This window comes from Micropterus salmoides, unplaced genomic scaffold (assembly GCF_014851395.1).
Source record: "Micropterus salmoides isolate LMB-PRFRI ecotype aquatic unplaced genomic scaffold, ASM1485139v1 Ms_hic_scaffold_17, whole genome shotgun sequence".
Taxonomy (NCBI): domain Eukaryota; kingdom Metazoa; phylum Chordata; class Actinopteri; order Centrarchiformes; family Centrarchidae; genus Micropterus; species Micropterus salmoides.
In genome coordinates, this window is record NW_024040817.1 from 1521975 (window position 1) to 1542787 (window position 20813).

The following is a 20813-nucleotide window of genomic DNA, read 5'->3' on the forward strand; positions in this document are numbered from 1 at the left end:
GTTTCTTTTCAAAGAGATTTCTTCTAAAAAAGGGGGATCTTAGACTGTCTGCTTTGGATTTAAATCCAAGCAAGTACAACGGCAGCTGACTTCTCTTAATTCAATTCAAAACCCCAACTGTGGCAATGTTGGCACACAACTCCACTGACTTTCAATCTTACACAAACCAAGAGCAACAGTGTGGAAAGCATTTAGAATGTAAAACATCTTGCGTAAACAGAAAGCGACCTCAATGACCATGATAACAAGAAGCTGAACCACGGCTCTGAGTTCAGACCATGGCAGAGCTTCGGCAGACTCACTCGTGACTCTGGATGCCTGTCCTCTGTAATTTCCCTGAGATCAGCCACCTGCTTGGCAAACTGCCCGTCTCCAGTTGGTCTTTGTCCCAGTTATTTTTCTGCAGCTGGGTAAGAACAATGAAAGTACCATGTTTTTCTGTTCTTGAGGTGAAAGTGATTGTTCACACTTTAATCAAGCTTTGTTCTTTGGAACTTTGAGACTAGAAGTTATATAAGGTACATAAGAACTGTCAACATTTCAATGTTTAGTTCCAATGCCAGACGCATGCTTTGTGTGATTTACTAGATCATCCAGAGCCCATGGACTATGGCAGACAAAGGACACTGTGACATGTTTAATGCTCAATATAACATCAGGTATTTGGTTTACAGCATGTTCAAAGACATCACAATATTGTGTCCTGAGACTACAGCATTGGCACGCAACACTAAATGTAAAATTTAAATGATGTCCGTATGTAGGAGTGAAGTACTATCCTTTCAGTATTTACTACTCTACACAGTGTCAGGTGATTCAGGTCTTATGAATTTCCTAATGCAGTGTTTAGATATGTTTAAATATAACATTGCAGGTGGCCTGCTAGTACTATTGGCAGACTCCTATCATGTTATGAGAAGAAAGACAGCAAACAAAGATTTAATAGATTTTTATTTACCATCATTCATGTAACTGATTTCACAATAATGTCATGCAAACACTGTTTCATATATTAACACATTACAAAGAAGCAGCATGCCATGCAGTCATGAAAACAACAACTAGATATTCTCTTAATCTTTTAACTCAAAGCTATATTTAAATCATGAATGCATTAATCCAGATTTAATACACATTAATTAGACCTCCGCTAGGTGTTTTAATAGAGAAAAATATATAATATTATGGAAATGTACTGTGTTTCTATTAAAGAGCATAAAATATCTAGATACATTGACCAAACTGAGAGCCAGTAAGGGAGGACTCACACTTCCAGAAATTAGGATGGGAGAAGGAATGAGTCAGGTCGGAGGAAAGAGAAGAAAGGAAGTAAAAGATGCACATAAAAATTGAAAAGTCTAAATTAGGAGTGGCAGCAAATGAAGAGAGAAGGAAAAAACATTGTTGTGAGGCTCTGTTAGCTGAGCTTGAGGCCGAGGCAGAGAGCCAGCTCGTTCTTCTGGATCTTTCCATCTCCGTTGATGTCACAGTGACCCATCAGGGCTTTCCTGAACTTGTCCAGGTCTGTGCCACTGATGCTGGGCTGGAGGAGCGGGTTGGGGTTTGGAGAGTTAACAGAGAGGTCAGAGGTCAATGACTGCGTTACTCCTGGTGGGTAAAAATGTCTACCGGTGAAAGGACAGGGGCAGCAAAGGGACTGCTTCTGTTTAAGGCAAAATTTCTTCGAAGGTTATTCTGAGCAGGTACAGAATTTTACAGCAGAGCTTGTGATACTATTGTAAAACATAAATAAAATAAAACAAAGGCTGGGTCTCAAATGTCTGTCTGTGCAAAGCAATGTTTTAAGAAAATGAAAACTATCAGTTACTGTATTGTAAGGGCACACATAGTACATTCAGCATAATCCCACAGCATTTATTTTACTGTCATTATTTTAGATAAATAGTTCGAAATTTTGGTTGCCGCTGGTTCCTCAGTGTGACGTCAGTGCCCAAGGAAGTAACAGCAACTGGCTGCTGAAATGGTTCCAGCGTGCAACTCTGCATAAAACCAAAGCTTACATTTCTGTTTGTGTGCAGATTAAACAAATGAAACACATGTTAATTGTGTTTGGAGGTGTATTTTTGAAGTTTGGGCAAAGCTAGTCCCCCCCCCCCCTGCAACCAGTGCTTATGCTAAGCTAAGCTAGTTGTCTCCTGGATGTAGCTTCATGGTATTAATCTCTTGGCATGAAGGCGAATAAGCTTTTTTAATGTTACTGTGGTCAGGAAGGAGTGTGGTTCATTATCAGAGCAGAAAGACACTGACTGATGTGTATGGTTAAAATGTGTTTACCTTCACCAGCTCCATCATGTCCTTGACAAATCCATCCACTTCAGGGCCCTCCAACTCACCTGTCTTACTCTGCACACACACACACACACACACACACACACACACTGTATAATTATCTGGAGATGTGGAAAACAAAACTAATCGTGCCTTTACTTAAATTAGTAATTTGTAAAACCCATTTGTCGTTTTGTTGTGTCAGGTGAGATTTACTTTCCAAAGCATGGTGAACAAAAGTTAGCTTCTCTTTTGGAGCTTCATTGTAAGTCACAAACAGCAGGCGATATTCAAGGGTTATTTTAGTTTGAAGTTTGTATGACCTGGATGATCAGGACCTCCCTGCTCACTCTGGTCAGACAGTAAACAAGAACAAAAACAAGCTAAAATCTAAATTCAGACTTACAACATCATAGTGAGCAAATATCTTCTCAAAGTCTCTCTTCCTGTCCTCTTGACTGCAAGCCTGACACCAAATAATGAGACAGTAAATATTTACACAAAACATCAGGGACGTCTACTGTTGACATGAAACTAGTGAACACATGTACACCACTGGGGTCAAAAAGAGAGAGATTTAGGCAAAGTTGCAGGGTTTTCAGCAAAATTCAACTAAAGTTTAAAATATAAATAGAACATCTCAATAAACTCAAATCTACAAACTTACATCCATCTTAAACTTCAGTAAGAAGTTCTCCTTCAGGGCCAAGATTCTTGAGACAACAAGAAAGACAGAATCAATCAATTACCAGATTGTTGACTGCATCTTTAAATAAAACTTTCACTGTTAGTGAAGTCAGAAGATCAGGTATGATTCTTTTTTTGTTTAAAATCTTATGACCACACATCAACAGTACCTGGCCAGGTCGTTTAAGTCCAGTCTGCCATCTCTATTCTTGTCAAACATCTTCATCTGCGGGGAAAACAAGTCAGAGTGGACTTAATAGTCGATGACAAGTAAATGTCAGCAGGGCTAATATCTGAACAGCATGGCCCTCTCCCCCCCCCCCCTGTTACCATGGTGTCAGTGTACTCCTCCAGTTTGTCAGGGGTGATGGACTTCTTGTGTTGGAGGAAGAGGTCCTGAAGGAAGCCCTGAAGGGACAAAGAGAAACAACAGTGAGTCACTGTTTGACAAAAGTCTAAAGTACGACAACATCAAGTGGAAACGGAAAGCTAATTTTAACATATATTTAACATATCAATATTTGAGATGTTTACCACATTGACACAAATCACAACATAATAATGACGCTAATAGCAGGTTTATAGGCAGCAGGTGTGCCGGCCTGCAGGTTGCCTTCACACCAGCCTCTGGTGCTTTCTGGTGCTGTCCAACCTCCACTAGTTCCTGCTTGTGAACTACGGGCAAATCCATCTAACCTTTAGCCTCTAGACTTTATGAAGAGGCAGTTTTATGACGTCACAAAATAGCAGCACTCATAGAAGCACATATTGTAAATGGTGAACCATCAATTGAAAGGCAGCATAATGTATATTTTTCTGTATTTTATTAAAATAATACATTCTATCAGATAGTAAAAGCTGTTCTGTATGTAAATTGAAGTGAATATATGTCGCCAATATTGTCAGGTAGTTGGTTACGGTACACAATCTCTGCAACAAACGTTCTTCAGGAAAATGTCTAACAATATAAAAACATTAGGAAATATACAGCATTTACTTGAAAATTACCATCTGTAGCCAGATAGGAACGCAGTTAACAAGTAACACTTATTTACTGTAAAACTTTAATTAAAAGTCTAGTCCCAATCAGAAGCTGTGGCTATATGTTTTGACAAATAAACACAGGTCTCAATTGGAAGCCTGGTCTTGTTTTTTTAGATGGTTTTGGGTTTATAAAACCTCTTGAAGCCCACCTGGTCACCTGCTTGTGTTAGTTCTAAGCTGCTTAGATTGAGCATGCCAAATAGATTCTTAAACTTTTGTCAATAGACATGCTACACATCTTATATTGGTTAGATTCTCCACATTTCAATCAAATAATAAATTTTAAAAAACCTGGGCTATTAATTGGGCTAAAAGTTTTATGGTATGCCCCTCATTTTCATTAAAACGGCTCTTTTAATTAACACCAAGGACACTGCTGAGGGTTTACTTGTGTGTACACTTCACAAAGAAACATCAGTTTGTCACGGTCAGCCAAGTTTCTCTATCACGTTTGGTGTTATGCACCTCAGACGCTTTGAGATGAGAAGCTGGAAAATCCCACTGGGAAATTTCGACCTCCCTGCATGCTGCTGAGACTCTTGGTCTGTACACTTGTGGCTCTGGTTGAGAGGCTGGAAAGAGGTAACTGACTGTCACCTGGTGCAAGGCAAAGTTTATTTTAGTTTAGGTCTAATAGTCTTCTTTTTGTTTGGTGTTGTCATTTTAGCCTTGATTTTACACACATAGGATGGGGTTTTAATTCTTTTTTTGTAGAACTGCACCTGGTGGCGGCCTTTCAGACGCAGGTGTGGTTGCTGTGCTGAGGGTCCACTCGCTTTTGATGGTGATTATGGTTTGTAGTTAGTTTTGTTTTTATTTGAAGTGTGGATTTTGGATGTTTTATCTTCTTCACAGGTAGAATATTCCCAGTGGGTGGTTGGCTTCCCAGGCTGTGTCTTCTCCTCAATTTCCTTTCTTTAATTGCATTAAATTTATGTTCTTAACAAATAGCCAGCTATGCCAGTTAACCTACACTGGGGTCTTTATTGAAGCCCTTGTGTCTCTATTCAACTGTTAATTCCAGGTATTTACCACTCCTACGAGTTATATAATGTTCCACCAATAAGCTGATTGATTCCTTTTTCCAGCATTTGTAGAAATGATGCATGAAATGTTTCACCCGCTTACTGAAAACTCAGTTTTGTTTTTGAAATCAAATACATTATTTCTATCATTAAAATGTTACATTAAATTTACATCAGATTTCTTGACAAATGGAAAAATGGTCTGCAACAGTCCTGCTAGTTTAAAAGTTCAGGCAATGCAACAATAGTCATCAAATGGCAGAAATTCAAGGTCCAGATCACCACTGTGATCCAATCAGTTATTCTCCAGAGGACCAGGACCAAACATCCTCTTAACCACACAATGAATTAATGTTTCTTTGATGTAAGGGTCTGCTACAGTGCACATCTAAACTCTGTTACCTTGAGCTCAATCGCTGAGATGTAGCCGCTGCTGTCTGTGTCATAGTTTCTCCAGATCTACACAAGAAAGACATAAAAAAAATCACTGAAAACTAAATAAATATTACAAGTTTGAGTAGTCAATGCAGTGTTTAATATAACCTTCAATATATAATTCATGAATACACCAACAATGTTCCTCCTTTTCTGATCTCTTTAGAGCATAATGTTTGTTCTGCAGGCGATGCTAACAGACAGACAGAGTCCACACTGGAAAAATGTAATGCACAGTACTCAATCAAGTCAACAGTGTGCCAATTAGATCAAAAGTTAACCAAAATCATTAGAAATCCTGCTCTGGAGGCGCATATTCACAGCAAATTTCATGAAAATCCAGCCACCTTTTGAAGCTTGACCGACTAAAGTCCAATTAAAGGTATAACTAATTAGTATACTGGCGGTCATAATGGCATACAGAATAAATCCCAATCCTGTAAAGTACTGTTAGTAAACATCATGTCTTCTTTGGGTTTTATACTCCCTCTGCATCTTTTGTTGACCTTTGACCCTCACCCTCATGAACTCCACGCTGTTGTCCAGCGGCGTCTCTCTGCGGAACAGAAGCAGGAAGTTCTCCTCCTCTGGCAGCATCATGGTGGCCAGCTGGAAAAATTATTTTTACATCCATGTTGAAGACACTGTCGCCATATTTCCCCCATGAAACATCAATGTTAATTGACATCCAGTTCGTCATCAACTCAGTGAAGATGTTTAAAGTTTGCACTTTAATATAGCTTGGTGTCAAATGTTGTGTTGTATGTACAATAAGATTTTCCTGCTCCTAAAAATGAACATATTCAAACTGCAGGAGCGAATACGAATGTTAATCTACACCAACAACTGAACCATCACCTCATCTCATCATCCCAAGACTTTCTGACCTGAACTCGCAGGCTGAAAGTATCTGTAGGCTAAAACACAGAAACAGCTCAGAGGATAAGATAACTTTACCTCTTCTATCTGCAGACGTCCGTCAGCTGCGATGTCATAAGCAGACATGAACCTTTCTTTCAGTCTTCTGATTGTGTCCTCAGTTATCTCCTCCCTCTGAAAACAACATGGACTTCAGCTGTCACTTTAATTTAATGGTGATTTCCTACATACTTAGGAAGCGTGTCATTTGTTTACACTTTAAAAACAGAATGATGAATGGATGTGTCCGTGTATTTTAATACTTTGTGAGGCGTAAACACAATATTTTAAAGCCACTCTGTGTATATTTTGATTTTTTCTGACTTAAGTGCCCCCTGGTGGTAGTATTCAATAAAACAGTGTGGCACATTGATATAATGTACAGTCCCTCCAGGATTTTGCAATGTTGCGTTCGCTACTATTAACACAAACTCAACAAATCCTCGTAAATTCAGCGCGACTTGTAATTTTGACGCAACTTTTCTGCAAATTTGACCTATCATCGCCAAAATGTTGTCACATGTCAGCAAACGCACTTCCTTGTTTACAAGGTGCAGCAGACATGTGACACCAACATCTCACATTCAAAAAGGTATCCAGATCATCTTTACCAAAGCGGGGGTTGCCAAAAGTGCAGTATTATGGTTAAACACGACTGCAAAACATGCCAGGAGAATAGCAGAAGCACATGGAGGACGTCAGATGAGACAAATCACTGTGACACATGCTGCTGTATCCTGGTCAACTGCAGGCACTTTAATAATCAAGGTAAGTGTGGTAAGGGTCAGGGTTAAGTCCGCAAAATCCTGGAGGGACTGTTTAAGGATTCAACTATAATTCCAAAGTCAAAAAATGTTAGCAATTTTCAATTTCATCGCAAAAAACGCTGCAAAATGTCAAAATTTTTCTTCTTCTTTTAGAAAAACCTGCTGCAAAATCAGGCATTTTAGACTGCAACAATGACTAAAAAGACCTGCGAAATCCTGGAAGGACTAAATGTAGATCTTTTAGAGGACACTTAAAAAATTAAAGAGCTGAAAATTTATTTTTCTACAAACAGAAACTTGCCAAGAAAATAACTTGAAAGATACTCGGGTCACATAAAAGTGGAAAATGAAAAATTAAGAAGCTGAAGTGAACTGACTGTATTTCATAATTTCATGAAGTGGCTGGGGAGAGATAAACGTCAAGCGCAGCCTCTATCCTTTATCTCTTTACCTTGATCCCAAATTTTCCCAGCATATGTTGAAAGAAGGCATCCAGCTCCTTTCCTTCGATGTAACCGTTATCTAAAAACACAACCAGGCATCTTGTCAAATCAACTGGATACTGTGGCTTACCAGAATATAGAGGAGGAGAAATTCTTATACTTTCATTTTTTGTGAAATAACCTCTAAGTGTTTAGTAAAATTTTGTGTGGATTCACAGATGACAGTTAGCCTTATAAATCAAGCTGTGAAATGTTTTAGTAATAGTAACTTTCATTATCCTACGCCAGATGTTTTGCTTCCTGCTAGCGGGTGAAGCTAGCAAAGTAGCAAGCGAACATGCAACAATATGAACCCACTCCAGCTGGATGGTTGAGTTTTTAACTGATTGCCTCAGTTAGTGTCAGTGGTGGAAGAAGTACTCGTAGCTTTTACTGAAGTAAAAGTATCAGAAAATGCTCTGTTAGAAGTAAAGGTTCTGCATTCACATTTTTACAAGTGACATGCAAAAGTATTAGCATCAGAATAGTAGTACCAAAAGTAAAAGTACTCATTTTAGCAGAATGGCCTACACATAATGTGTCACTTGATTATAATTACTGATGCCCTTGGTATTCATTACTTTAATGTTGCAGATGATGAAGGTGGAAATAATTTGAATTACTTTATAATGTAGCTTTTTTGAATCCCCCCAAATTCTTATCCTAACCTATAAAAAAACACAATATATTTGTTTATTATATTTTGGAAGTAATCTGAATCTGCTACTAACTAGTGACGAAAGTACAATATTTTCATCTGAAATGTAGTGGAGTGGGATTGTAAAGCAAACCTGTATTGAATACAGTACTTATGTAAATGTATGTAATGTTACTTTTCACCACTGGTTACCTTCAAGTAAATGTTTTTTTAGCATTCGCTGTTGATTAATTAATTGTCTTGTTCTACTCTTGATTACATTAACATGAACATTGACCTTTGTGTCTGGCTCCAAAGAGTATAATTATCCGAACATAATGGGAACTGTTTACCCACCATGAAGACTTTAAAATGCCTTGATTGTTTCTCTCACACCACTTATCTCAGTGTTTCATAAATCACAGTTTGTCACAAAATTGGAAGTGCTCGACTTTAGTACTTCAACTTCTGAGGGAGATCTTGTAATATAATCAAACAACTTCACAACAGCTTTTGACCTTGTGGTGAGATTGTTTTGTCGACCACTTAATCTCCTCAGTTTATACTTGCTTTGCAAATGTGCAGGACTGGCTGCTAAAATCATCATGATTAAACCCTTTAACAATCACTGTAGGGCAGAATAAAGAGCATTCAGGGCATGAGTTTGATCGACTGAGGAAAGACTTTTTTGCTCCTACCCATTATATTTACCTATGCCATAGACATTCCTCCTTAGATTAAATATTTATTTTAGGGGGATGGGGTGGTGTACAGAGCAGCTTCCATCCCACCTCCACACATACAGTCCAGTGAACACCCATTAGGAACAACATTCAGGGTCTTGTTTGAGGGACTGAACCACCAAACCCTCTGACTAATGGTCAGCTGTCTTTACCACTGTAGCTGCAGCTGTACCTGCACTTCACATGGAACATTTCCTGCTTTTTTATTCTAAAAAGTTACAGGATTGCAAATAATCAAATCAGGCTGGGCGGTACTTCTTTATTACAAGTGGTATTTTTCCCCCGATCTTCGACTTTGGAAATTCTTTATTGTTAAATATTAACTGTGAAATTATTTTGTGTTCTACAGAGACATGGGATCAAGTAGGAAAATGTTGCAAAATGTCGCACATAAGGTTGATAATTTCATTTGAAAAGTGTTGAACTACAGTGTAGGTTTCTGCTGTGATGTATAAACCTGCATTTAAATTGATGATTGTCTACTGATGTCATGAAATTTAAGACACAGTATTAGTTATACCATCAGTTAAATAAATATCTTCTCTGAACTCATATTCATTACCTGCTTGTACATTTGTGACACATTTAAAGGTTTATTAAATCCCTTAATTTACTCAGTCTATATACTGGAGCTACTAAATAAACTTTTCTCTTCTTACCATCTACGTCGAAATGTTGCCAGATCTGTAAGAAACCTGCAGCGTCTAGGCTGTCCAAGGCACTGTCCATGGTGCTGAAGACCAGTCCAGAGATCCTTTGACAACAAACCAAAGGGAAAACAACAAAGGGAAGAACTACTTCCAGAGATGTTCAGTAGGTTCTCAGCGAGAGAGAGACGATCGGTTATCCACTGAACTAAAATCTATTCTGATTTCACCTTCAGGCGTCTCCTGAATTCAGCAAAATGAGACTGAAGAGGGATTCAACAGCTTGTATATGAAGAGAGAGAGAGAGAGAGAGAGAGAGAGAGAGAGAGAGAGAGAGAGAGAAAGGGAGAGAGTCTGAACAGTAAATCAGAATTTATTGGTATAAACATACAAATACAGAAATATGATGTCACATTTCTAGGCTTGTAGGTCCACTAGCATGTAAACAATAAACACATTATTTATAAAAGATTTTTTTTAAAAGCTGAATTTTTCAAAATGAATGACAAAAATATTTTCCCATAAAATGAAAACCATCACCATGTATCATAAATGGAAATCCATGCAGATTCAACAGCATGTTTCGCTGATCATAATACAGCATAAAAAGGATATAAACCCCATTTATCTTATAAACAGAACCCACAGGAATGTTAGTACATATTTACATATTTACACGGATACATATTGCATGGGTAAGTGCAGCAGTACATGAGTAATAGAAATCAGTATGTAATAAGCCGTGTGTAAAGGTGAGGATACAGCAGCAGTGTTGAGAGCAGAGTTAGATGTTAAATATGAATCTGAGGAAATAGGAACTGACTTATGTTGAAAAGTGTGGAAAGAAAACCACAGTATTTTTATTGCAAAGAAATAATTTAATTGATTAAATTACATCTCAGTGGGTGGAGCCACAATGGAAATGCTTCTTTTTGTCTCCACCCACTGAGGTTTCTGCAGTGTGCACATCACGGATGGACTGTAGCTACGGGAAGGTTGCGGAGTTGGACCTGTAAGATTTAAAAATACAGTACTCCGACAATAAAGCAACATATCCATTAAATTAGGTCTAAATGAAGGACATTTGCTGGCGCTGAACGGCACCGATGAGGATATATCGGAACAGAGCTGTTCTGTTGTGGATGTTGACATGAACGGTATTTACAAGTTCAAATGACAAGAACACAACATTTAACTTAAGCTAGTTTTTTTGTTTGTTTTGTTTTTAAATCGGCAGTTCTGATTCTACACTGCAGAAATCTTGATTTTACTTTATTTCAACAACTGAGTAGTTCTAGTGATCCTCCGTCAAGAAATTTGTAGAATTTGTAACAACAATCTTATTCTGTCTTCAAGAAACGTAACAAGACTCATTTCAACAACCAGAATTAAGATTATCTGTAACAGGAACAAGAGGAATAATCTTAACTTGTAGGAAAAAATGTTTGGTTGTTTCAAGAGGTTAAAACGTTTGAGGGGAGAATTCAGATTAAGCATTTTTTACAGTGTAAGAAATTTCTGTAGAACTGAAACTAAAATGTGTTCTTGATTTTGGAAATAGTAGTTTGACAAAATAATGTTAAATCAAGGTCCACTTACTAGCCTTTTCCAGAGCTTTCAACCATACGTATATGAGTATACACAGTATATTAGGTTGAGATGTAATTGAAAGCTGCAGAAAAAGCAGATGACTTGAATGTTACAAAATCAACCCTGCAAAACCCAGGCAAGCAATATCAACAACAAAAAACTATTTGCTTTATATTTAATAAAATTAAAAGATATGACAGTATTATATATGGATTTTTTTTATACATACAGCCAATTCCAATGCACGGTCAAGGTAACATTTCCCATCACCTGTTTCCTAGAAATGTATTAAAACCTTCAGAAGTTTTAAGGTCGCCATCATTAGCAGTCACAGACACTATTATTATTATTATTATTAACATAAAAATTTGGTAAAACAAAGATCCGACTCGTTTGTTTCAGCTTGAATCAGTCTTTACGTTCACTCTGGCCACAGCAGCAGAGAGCTTGAACTCTCTTGGGTTTGTAACACTTTCTTGTTCCTCAATGTCTTTGGCATTTTTAAATTTGAGGATAAGTTTACTTTTTATGACAAGGAGTGAATGAATAAAAAAGACTTGGAAAAGACTTCGGAAGTTGTTTATATTTATAGTCATATCTCCAGAGGACACGCTGGGAGACGTCACTTATCAGCTATAGTTCACCTGCAGAACAGTAATACAGTAAAATCAATCTGCTTCAATCTGGACCTACTGAGACAGTCAGACTCATTCTCCTCAGTGCTTTGGACTAACTGAGCTTTTTATAGCTGGACCTTGTTATCTAAGCAACTCCAGATTGTCTCTGCACCAGATAAAATCCATCTGGTCTGCTCTTTATGGTCCTATTAGAGCTGTTGACAGAGACGGTAATGGAGCTGTTTTGGCGTCCATATGGCCAACAGCTGGGACTCATCCAGAAAGCTCCACTGGTCACAACATGACACGTGAATAACACTTAACAGTGTTCCCTCCACTTACATGTGCCTCACCAGGAATAGTGGAAAAAAAAAAAAAAGATAGAAATTACACTGTCCCTGCTTTTGAACGTATGTATGTGATTGACCTTAAAGCTCGTCTGGTGTAGAGTATAGTGGAGAATGATTTGAGAGACTGTAAACATCTGGTATCAGACGGACGGAGTGTCGTCGGACTCATCCTCGGATTTGTTGTCAGACTTGATATCAGCGGCCAGAGATGTAATCTTCTCCTCAGCTGGACTGAGATCTGTGTCTGCCTGAGGCAGAGGCTTCACTGAAGAGAGAGAGAGAGCGAAAATACAGATGGAGAAAGTCAATAAGGGAAACAGGTGGACTAAAACAATGAAAGATGTTTTCTTGTCTAACTAGGAAATTAAAGTAAGACCATCAAAGGAAAAGTAATGCAAGACCCTTACAATAACAACAGTAAAAGTTGGACTTTAATTATGAACAGTAATATTGGATTAATATAAACAATGAACACTTCAAATCCTGGAAACAGGAACCTCAAAACTAATGTTTGATCTAGAAACGGAAAACTACTGGTAGACAGACAGACAGACAGAACTAGGAAAGTAAAGTTAGACCTACAAAATAGGAAAACTAATGCAGTATACAACTCACACATAAACCCTTAAACTAGGCAAACAATAAAGATCTGGAAAAAGAACAAGATTCAATTAAACTCTAGACTCTAGGAGAAGTAAATTTAGTTTTGGACAGCTGTGGACTCTCTTTCTTTGCCTCTACGTAATGCATACTTAAACAATAGGATGAGTTTCTCCTTTTTATTAGACACATAAGGCACTTTAATAGTGCCTAAAGCATTTTACACTGTAAAAATATTCACAGAAGGCTGAAACCAGCTCTTTTGAAGTTTAACTAAAGCACATCCCCTTTAAAAAAGGATCTGTTGCCTTCAACTCAAACATTAGCGGAGATTCCAGACAGGACACCGAAAGTATATTTTTGCCACCTAACTGTAACTGGAAGACTGTAACATCCAAAGTATATATTTTATGAACTAGGAAAATGCATGAGACACGCGGAGACTGAAACAGGATGTATTAGATGGACACAACTATGGTTAGCCTAACCGTAGGCGGGGAGGGACTTGGTTCGCTCTCGGTCGTCCCCCTTCACAGTAAGAGGACTGGCTGATCTCTTTAGAGACGACCACTGTCTGCCACCGGCACCAGGTTCAGCCTCTGCACTGGGCGGCTCGAACGCATCACCATCCAACTCAACTGCATGCAAAGAAAAAATAAAAACATTATTAAGAATACGCTCAGTTTGCCTGACTGAGTAATTTGTTCCCTTTTGTGGACCTGGGATTAACGGACACTGACAGAAAGTAATAAATCTAAATCACACAAAACAATACATCTATTAGAATACATGCAATGTTCAGGTTATAATGCAACATGGGTGCTAAAATAGACCATAAATGTATGATTCCTACTCTTTTAGACTGAAGGAGAGAGAATAAATTTCTGTTTCTGTTTTTAAAATGAGGTACGTTAGTTTAAAGGTCTGGATCCTCTGACTTTTCATGATAAACTTAATCTTATTATTGTGGCCAAATTTATACAAATCAGTTTGGAAATATACTCTTGATCTATATTTTCTTGTGCTCTTGTTTGAATGTTCATCTTCAATTTTGTTTTTTTGTTTTTTTCGTTCAAAACTATTAAGTAGGATGAAACACCAAGCCAGAATCCATGCTGTCATACTGAAAAACAAAGATTTTTCACAATGTTTTACAATAAACTTTCCTTTTCTGTTGCAGATGTGACCATGTAACTGCAGTGCCTTAGAGCAAAGGACATTCTTAACAATTTGTTAACTCAAATACACATCGTCACAGCTCATCAGCAGTGAGTGTATAATAAAAGACTCTTAAAATGCGTAAATGACCTTTTCTCCTCGTCTCTTTGATTTTAAAAACACATATCGTCTTGCACAACAAAAGACGACTTGTCTTTTTGATTACATAGAAGAAATGCTGTTTTAAGGAAAAATACAGAGTTCCTGTAAGAGTTAATTACACAAGTCGAGTGTTAAAACTACAAAATCACACACACACACACTGACACTTGGACATGTCAAGTACAGGCTAGGACCTTTGCTTCAGATGTACTGTGTGTGGTGTGTGGAGGCGTCAAATATGGCCTTGGAAGCATTCATTAAACAAGTTGTCACCTGTTAAATTGAGTGTTGTATTTTCAGCTATGCTCCGGCTAACACAGAGCACTGAGTCATGCAACCTTCATCATCATTCATTAAGAAAAAAAACCTATAAGAGGGAAATATCCCAGCAACCAAGGCTATTATCTTCTCACTAGTTTAAATATCCTCCTTTCAGTGTTTGTGGACTCTGCAGATGCATTATTTCTTTCAGTTTTCGCCCTATACCGTTTTGTGGACGTGAAAAAAAAAAAAATACACAGAGTGAAAAACATATTACAGAAACATTTTATTCTCAATAAAATGCTGGCATGTGGCAAAATAAAGAAATAATTAATATTTGTGTCAAGGATTGTTACAGACATGAACAGTGTTTACTTTTCACTGTGGTTAATGTTTTTGAATAAATGAAGGAATATCTTTGATAGGCCCAAAAATGATGGCTGCCAGCAACCATTTTGCGTTGTTGGGATTGATACATGCTTAACATTTTCTTGTGATTCTGAACATTTTTTCCCCAATTATTGTCTTTATATGCTTTGTTACTGAAGATTCACCTGAGGGATTCCCTGTCCAGCCCTAAATAGTCCTGGATATGTACGAATATGCACATATATTATCAGGACCATTAAGTATTGTGTCCTGTTGATTGTGTCCATTTATATATGTATTCACTGTTGCCTCAAGTTATTATTATTGATGCCTTGATGTGTTTGCTGCACCTATTTAATCATGTGGAGATTTTTAGGCAACATTTATGGTGATGACTCTTTTCTCTTTTCCTACTTTTTTTTAAATAAATTACATCGTTACTTAACACTTAAATTATTCAAGTGTGAAACTATTGCCTTTTGAATTTATTGTGTGGTCCCATGTCGTGTTTATTATGCTATTTCCTCTATTTATCTACTGATGTATAAAGCACCAGCAAGATCTGTGAACACATCTGTCTATGAATGCATTTTATTATTACTTTCTTTTGATTCATTCATTACACAGAAATCGAGATCCATCTAGTGTAGATCACTCTGGAACGATACAGTATTGTCACCATAGAGAGAGACACATGTAAGCTTGAGCTTGATCCTTAGTACTGGAAATGTGAATGAATGTTTTGTAATTGGTGGACAATGTGCGGGAGTTTTCTTTGCAACTTGGGATTGATACAGAAAGAGAAAACCAAGACTTCATATCTACTCCTTTTCTTGTCCTTTTCCTACCGTCATCTTATCATCATCATCATCAGAGCATGCTAAAACTGCACTGGCATATACTGTAAAAGGAAATGGATCAGTAGCTTGTAATTATGGATGGCGTTGAATGACATGAAAGTAAAGCACCAAAATCACACAAGTCACATGGTAAAACATACCATAGAAGGCACTTTAACAAACATAAAGAAATATGACTGTGTTCCTTCGTCAGGACACGAATCAATCAAACAAAGTTTCCGTGCCACAATCGAACCAGGAATGGTGTTGTTATACTGTGTGGTGTGCATCTTAACCACTTGACCACCAGGGTGCCCCAAAATTTTACATATTTTGGAAACATATTACCCTGGTACTACAAACTACCAATCCTTCAAGTACTGGTTTCGTCTAAAACTGACAGGACAACACTTGTGACAATACAATCAGTCGTCATCTGATTCTTCTAATTGTCAATGAGTTCTTTGTTCTTTATTAAAATTCTTTCAATATAAACTATTGAGTTTCTAATACTCCGACTAATGCCCGGTTAATAAAGGTCAAACTGAGATACCAACCGTCATGTGGCGACAGGGGTCCGGCAGGGTTGCTGCTGGTGCTCTCTCTCCCCTGCTCTGACATCGCCCTCGTCAGGCGAAGAGCAGGAAGTGGTCCTTTGGCAGACGCGACTGTTTTGTGACCAGAAAAGTGTGGTATAAATAAAATGGGTCAAATAATGCTAAATCCTGTTTTGGATAAGAATCACTTAAAGGAATAAAATGAATGTAAGATACATCTATAATAGTGTTAAGCACTGTTCAAGTGCAACAACTGTTAACAGTTGCTGTTAAGAGTAGGAGCCCTCAGAGTTAAAGTTAGCTTGCTACGTCCTTCTTATGTTAAGTTTTCATTGATTGAGCATGGAAAAATAAAAATAAAGCATTTCAGTCAGTTGACCAAACTGCTAGTTAAACGTTAAACCTAACCTTCTAGATGATCACTGGGAAATGTGAATATTTGATCTGTTAACTGGCTGCATATGTCAGATTTATGGACTAATTAGGCAAAGAAAAGTTGTTGTTCTCTAGCATTGTCCATCTGATCAACTGAGTCAGTGTACTGGTGAAGGGACAGAACAAATAGGCCGATAGATAGAAAGTGATTTCATGATACCTTGGAAAAGTATTTTTAGTATTCTACATGTATTTTGATACACAGCGTGGCTGCTGTATGTTGTAGTTTGTTTTAATAAATTTAAAATTCTTGGGATGTTATCTTACAATACTTTTTTTTTTTTGCCTTTTTTAGATACCCACCGTCCTGTGGCGACAGGGGTCCGGCAGGGTTGCTGCCAGCGCTCCCTCTCTCCTGCTCTGACAGCGTCCTAGTCAGGCGTAGAGCAGGAACTGGTGCTTTGGCAGACGAGCTGCCTGCTGGAGCCTCAGCAGAGCCATCTGAGAAACAGGGATCAATGAAACAATGAACTGATTCTCAATACAAATAGACATATGTATGAATTAAACTACTGCTTTTGGTAAGATACAGCTTTTCATGTCTGTCTGATGTCCAGTCTTTTGTAATTTCTCTAGTAATTGTTGCCTACCGGAGACGTGGGTGCTGCTCGGCCTTGGACTGGTGGGACTGGCAGGAGTGAGGGGCCCAGAGGTGTGGGCTGCCAGCTGGACTTTGGCGGGCTGGGTTGGTGGTGGTTTGGAGGCGACACTGGGCAGTTTCGACCTGGGAGTCGGCTCTGGTTTGGGCTCATCAGCGTCTCTTGGGGCAACGGGATGGACGTCTGACTTGGCTACGGGAAAATGACGGAGATAGTTGAGGAGTCATGGTCTAATTTTAAAAGATTACTGATTTAGTACTTGTACTACTGAAGTGGAATTATTGTGGGTTAAATATTATATACAAATCTGACACTGGAGTAAAGTGGAGTCAAAGTCAGTCAAAACACACACGTTTTCAACATATATGTGATGAAACTGCAGCGTTAAACCATCTAAGCATCGCTAGAAAATCCAACATAGGTGCACAGGTAACACGGTAATTAAAAAAACTCACCTTTGTTACCGTCCACCTTGTCCTGCACGGATGGTGACGCAGACTGATAACAGACAAACGACAAGCTTTTATTATAATAAAGACAAAAGACTTTACATATTCTTCTGACTTGAGTTAACCTACGTTTTCATCAGCACATGACCTACTAAATTGATTACAGTTCAAAGAAGAGAGTGAATGTATCTGAGAAAGAGAGAGACGATGAGGAATGACAACACAAATATGGAATATAAGATCCTTGCTTTTGTTAGTTTTTATGTCCCTGGTTTCTCTGTTAATTTGTTCTGAAATGTACACCATGAGGAAAAAAAAGGGACTACAGGATTCCTCTCATTTGGCTGACAATGTTTTTCACTCCCTCCCTTCTCCTAAAAAGGCAGAAAAGTATAGAACCAGGTTCTGTGCAAGCACTTCTCCAGAGGCAGTTTGCCTCCTTAACTCTGAAAACCAGACGTGTTGTCCATGGGACAATCTAATTATATGTGCACTCATCAAAGCATGTTTCTCCAGCTGATATCTCAAATCAGTGGACGTAAAAAAGAGAGTTCAACTTCATGTATACAAACAGAGATGGGAGATGTAATGGCCTATCTTCCCCTGTAAAACTTTTATTGATACGATCCTATCGATCATTCTTTGTCAATTTCCAGCAAAGCCCCACAGCAAGGTATCAGTATCACAGTAAAGCAGATCCTTTGTATGAAATATAAATATTGACCTGAAAGTTTGCGCCTTTGTTAACACCAAATGTTTCACTGTTGCAATGGGAACTGACACAATGCCAGGAAAATAGCAACTATAGCTTGCTAGACTACAAAGGCTAGAAAAATGTGCTTTCATCCTGCTGTATAAAGTCATAAGGGTCCCAACATAAATATCGATGCATGGGCTCCACCCACCTTCTTTACAGCCATTCTCTCCTGTCTGGCCTTCATCTCAGCCAGCAGGTCCATGCCCATCACAGGAACCCCAATGTGGCGAGGATTGTGGGGTTTCTCTTTCTTCTCCAGGTTCTCCTTCTTCTCCACATTCTTCTTCTCCTTCTCCTCCTCAGCGGGTTCAGCTGCAGTCAGAGGGACCTCCATCTCAGACTCCGTGCGATCTGAGGATTTAGCCCGTTGCAGCTCCTGATGGGGCTCCGCCTCAGGGGCAGGGTTTTTCACAGGCGGAGTGGGGGATGGAGGCGTTGGTTCCTCAGTCACTGGGCTAATAGATGAATGGTGTGGAGTATTGGTGGAGGAGGCAGGGTGGGGTGGAGTGACGGAGGCGGCTCCGTGGCTCTTCTCTGAGCGGGACGTCCGGGATTTGATAAGGTTAAAGAAACCGCTCTTCCTGGATTCACGTTTCTTATCTGCCGCTTCCTGCACGCTGGAGGATGGACCTCTCACAGAGGAAAGTCTAGAGACGATCCAAACAAAAAGGTTTCACATTGTGAGAAAACATCTGATGCCATCTAATTTACAGCGTTGTCTTATAAACAAAGGACATCAAAGGGTGTGTAGATAAAAACTGAGAAGACTGTTGAGAAATTCTGTGTTTTTAAAAACTTTAGTCAACAATAGTTTCAGTTTAAAGCTTGACCCTCACCTGAAGCTGAGTTTAATGACTTTCTTGGAGAAGAAGTCCTCTAAGCCCTCGTCCAGCTTTCCCATGATGCTGTTCTGCTCTGCCCCTTCTGGCGCGGCTTCCAGCTGGAAAACAACAGAGACAGAGAGACAGAGAGAGGAGACACAATTACATTTAAGGTATTTAGCGAGTAATCTTATCTGGGGGAGCTATAACAACCTCAGCAGCAGAGTAAGCAGCACCATCTCTATCATTGCAAGTTTTTGAAAAATCATAGTGTCAAGGGTCTAGAAATGTGGAATAACCCAAATTTGTTCCCAACAATACCAAGGTTAAGACTACAAGTACTGATACAGATATTTAAAGGTATTATTGTGATACCATGAAGTGATGGTTTCTTTCATTAATAATTCATTTATATTAATTAATTAATTTATTATTATTTATTAATTATATACACACATAAAATCCCTGAAATACAACCAAAATAATCAAATTACACAATGATACATTATTTAACACTAAATTTAACAATAGTTGTGAATAAACAAATTATAAATCCGTGCTGATGCTAGCACTGAACAAAGAACAAACAAACATATTAAATTAATTCTGCATTGCTCCCTGACGGAAACCTACATGCGGTCGGCTGGGTTTTGTCCTCTTCTTTGGCTTTGGACGGTTTTTGGTGCAGTTCTCCAGTGTCTTGTGCTCCACAGGCGGCAGCTCACCCAAACAGACAGTATTTGTGTCCAGTGGAGTAGGAGGAGGCGGGAGGTCGCTGTAGTAGGCCGACATTCTGTCCAATGGCTGTGAAAGAGATGGAGGAATGGGGGGGTCCTCAACGTGGATAGGAACCTCTTCCAGAGCCTTGTCCAGGTCAAACTCCTGCTCTGTTAGGCAAACAGAAAGTAAAGCCATGCGACCAATGAATTAACCTACAAGATCTCTAAAAACTGAGAGTCGTAGTTATCTTGCCATGGCCACATGTAGGTAGTCTGTGTCCTATTGATCATGTATTGAACATCAACAAGAAACGTCTCTTATCTAATATGAGCCTGTCAGAGTAAGACAGCAGGGCAGGAAGAAAGCACAACTGTAAAAAAGTCGCCATGATGTGTAATAGCGAGAAACTTCTTTCTTTTGAAGGTATGTTAACCTTCATCCCTGAAGCATTTTTGGATTAGCTTCTGCACGGTTGGTGACGGAGCAGAGAAAGCCAGGTCTTGCTTTCACAGGTACTCCAGAACAATCTGATGTAACATAATAATCCTCAAAAAACCTTCAGTTTAACTGTTTCTGCACGTTCATCCTGGATTATCAAATATCATGGCTACATCAATGGCTTCTGCACAGAGAACTGCTTTTATATAAAGGGTAGGGCGTTTGTCGGGAATCCGTTTTTCTCTCCTACTTTTACCAACTGGACCACTTGAATATACAGCGTGGACTCTACTCTACGACACACAGACTGTACATTTTTGACTTTGTAATTAACAATAACCGCATATAAAAATATTCTTTGTCACGGGTTCAACATCGTCTCCTTAGACGCTCCGTTTACAGAGGAAGAATAAATGC

General features: G+C 38.6%; 2 protein-coding genes across 4 annotated transcripts in view; both read right to left on the minus strand.

Annotated features, from left to right (window-relative positions):
• Window positions 1-934: 934 nt before the first annotated feature.
• Window positions 935-9939, minus strand: LOC119907945 (secretagogin-like). Of its 2 annotated transcripts, none has more exons than XM_038725658.1 (11): window positions 9687-9939; window positions 7617-7687; window positions 6438-6533; window positions 6000-6089; window positions 5448-5504; window positions 3307-3384; window positions 3147-3202; window positions 2957-3002; window positions 2696-2755; window positions 2355-2364; window positions 935-1543 (listed from the first exon to the last, which is right to left on the minus strand). In XM_038725658.1, the coding sequence occupies exons 1-11, from the start codon at window positions 9754-9756 to the stop codon at window positions 1485-1487; spliced, it is 693 nt and encodes a 230-aa protein (XP_038581586.1). In that variant the 5' UTR covers window positions 9757-9939; the 3' UTR covers window positions 935-1484. The 2 variants fall into 2 exon arrangements, with proteins under 2 accessions (XP_038581586.1, XP_038581585.1); XM_038725657.1 differs by having other exon boundaries at window positions 2296-2364.
• Window positions 9940-10029: 90 nt separating this feature from the next.
• Window positions 10030-20813, minus strand: part of LOC119907939 (F-actin-uncapping protein LRRC16A) — a 39372-nt gene continuing 28588 nt past the window's right edge. For both annotated transcript variants that reach the window (XM_038725645.1, XM_038725646.1), the window contains 9 exons: window positions 19872-20125; window positions 19254-19357; window positions 18566-19064; window positions 17667-17709; window positions 17203-17403; window positions 16916-17053; window positions 16178-16288; window positions 13320-13469; window positions 10030-12496 (listed from right to left, as the gene is read on the minus strand). In XM_038725645.1, the coding sequence (XP_038581573.1) occupies window positions 12372-12496; window positions 13320-13469; window positions 16178-16288; window positions 16916-17053; window positions 17203-17403; window positions 17667-17709; window positions 18566-19064; window positions 19254-19357; window positions 19872-20125 (1625 nt within the window). In that variant the 3' untranslated portion in view covers window positions 10030-12371. The remainder of the gene's footprint in view (window positions 12497-13319; window positions 13470-16177; window positions 16289-16915; window positions 17054-17202; window positions 17404-17666; window positions 17710-18565; window positions 19065-19253; window positions 19358-19871; window positions 20126-20813) is intronic.

Bases quoted from the DNA above. Each gene is read 5' to 3' on its own strand.
- LOC119907945 (XM_038725657.1), bottom strand. From the start codon at position 9,756: ATGGACAGTGCCTTGGACAGCCTAGACGCTGCAGGTTTCTTACAGATC. The intron at 7,688-9,686 runs GTAAGAAGAGAA...TTGTGTTTTTAG, and splicing joins GCAACATTTCGACGTAGATG to ATAACGGTTACATCGAAGGA. The intron at 5,505-5,999 runs GTGAGGGTCAAA...TTTCTTGTGTAG, and splicing joins ACAGCGTGGAGTTCATGAGG to ATCTGGAGAAACTATGACAC.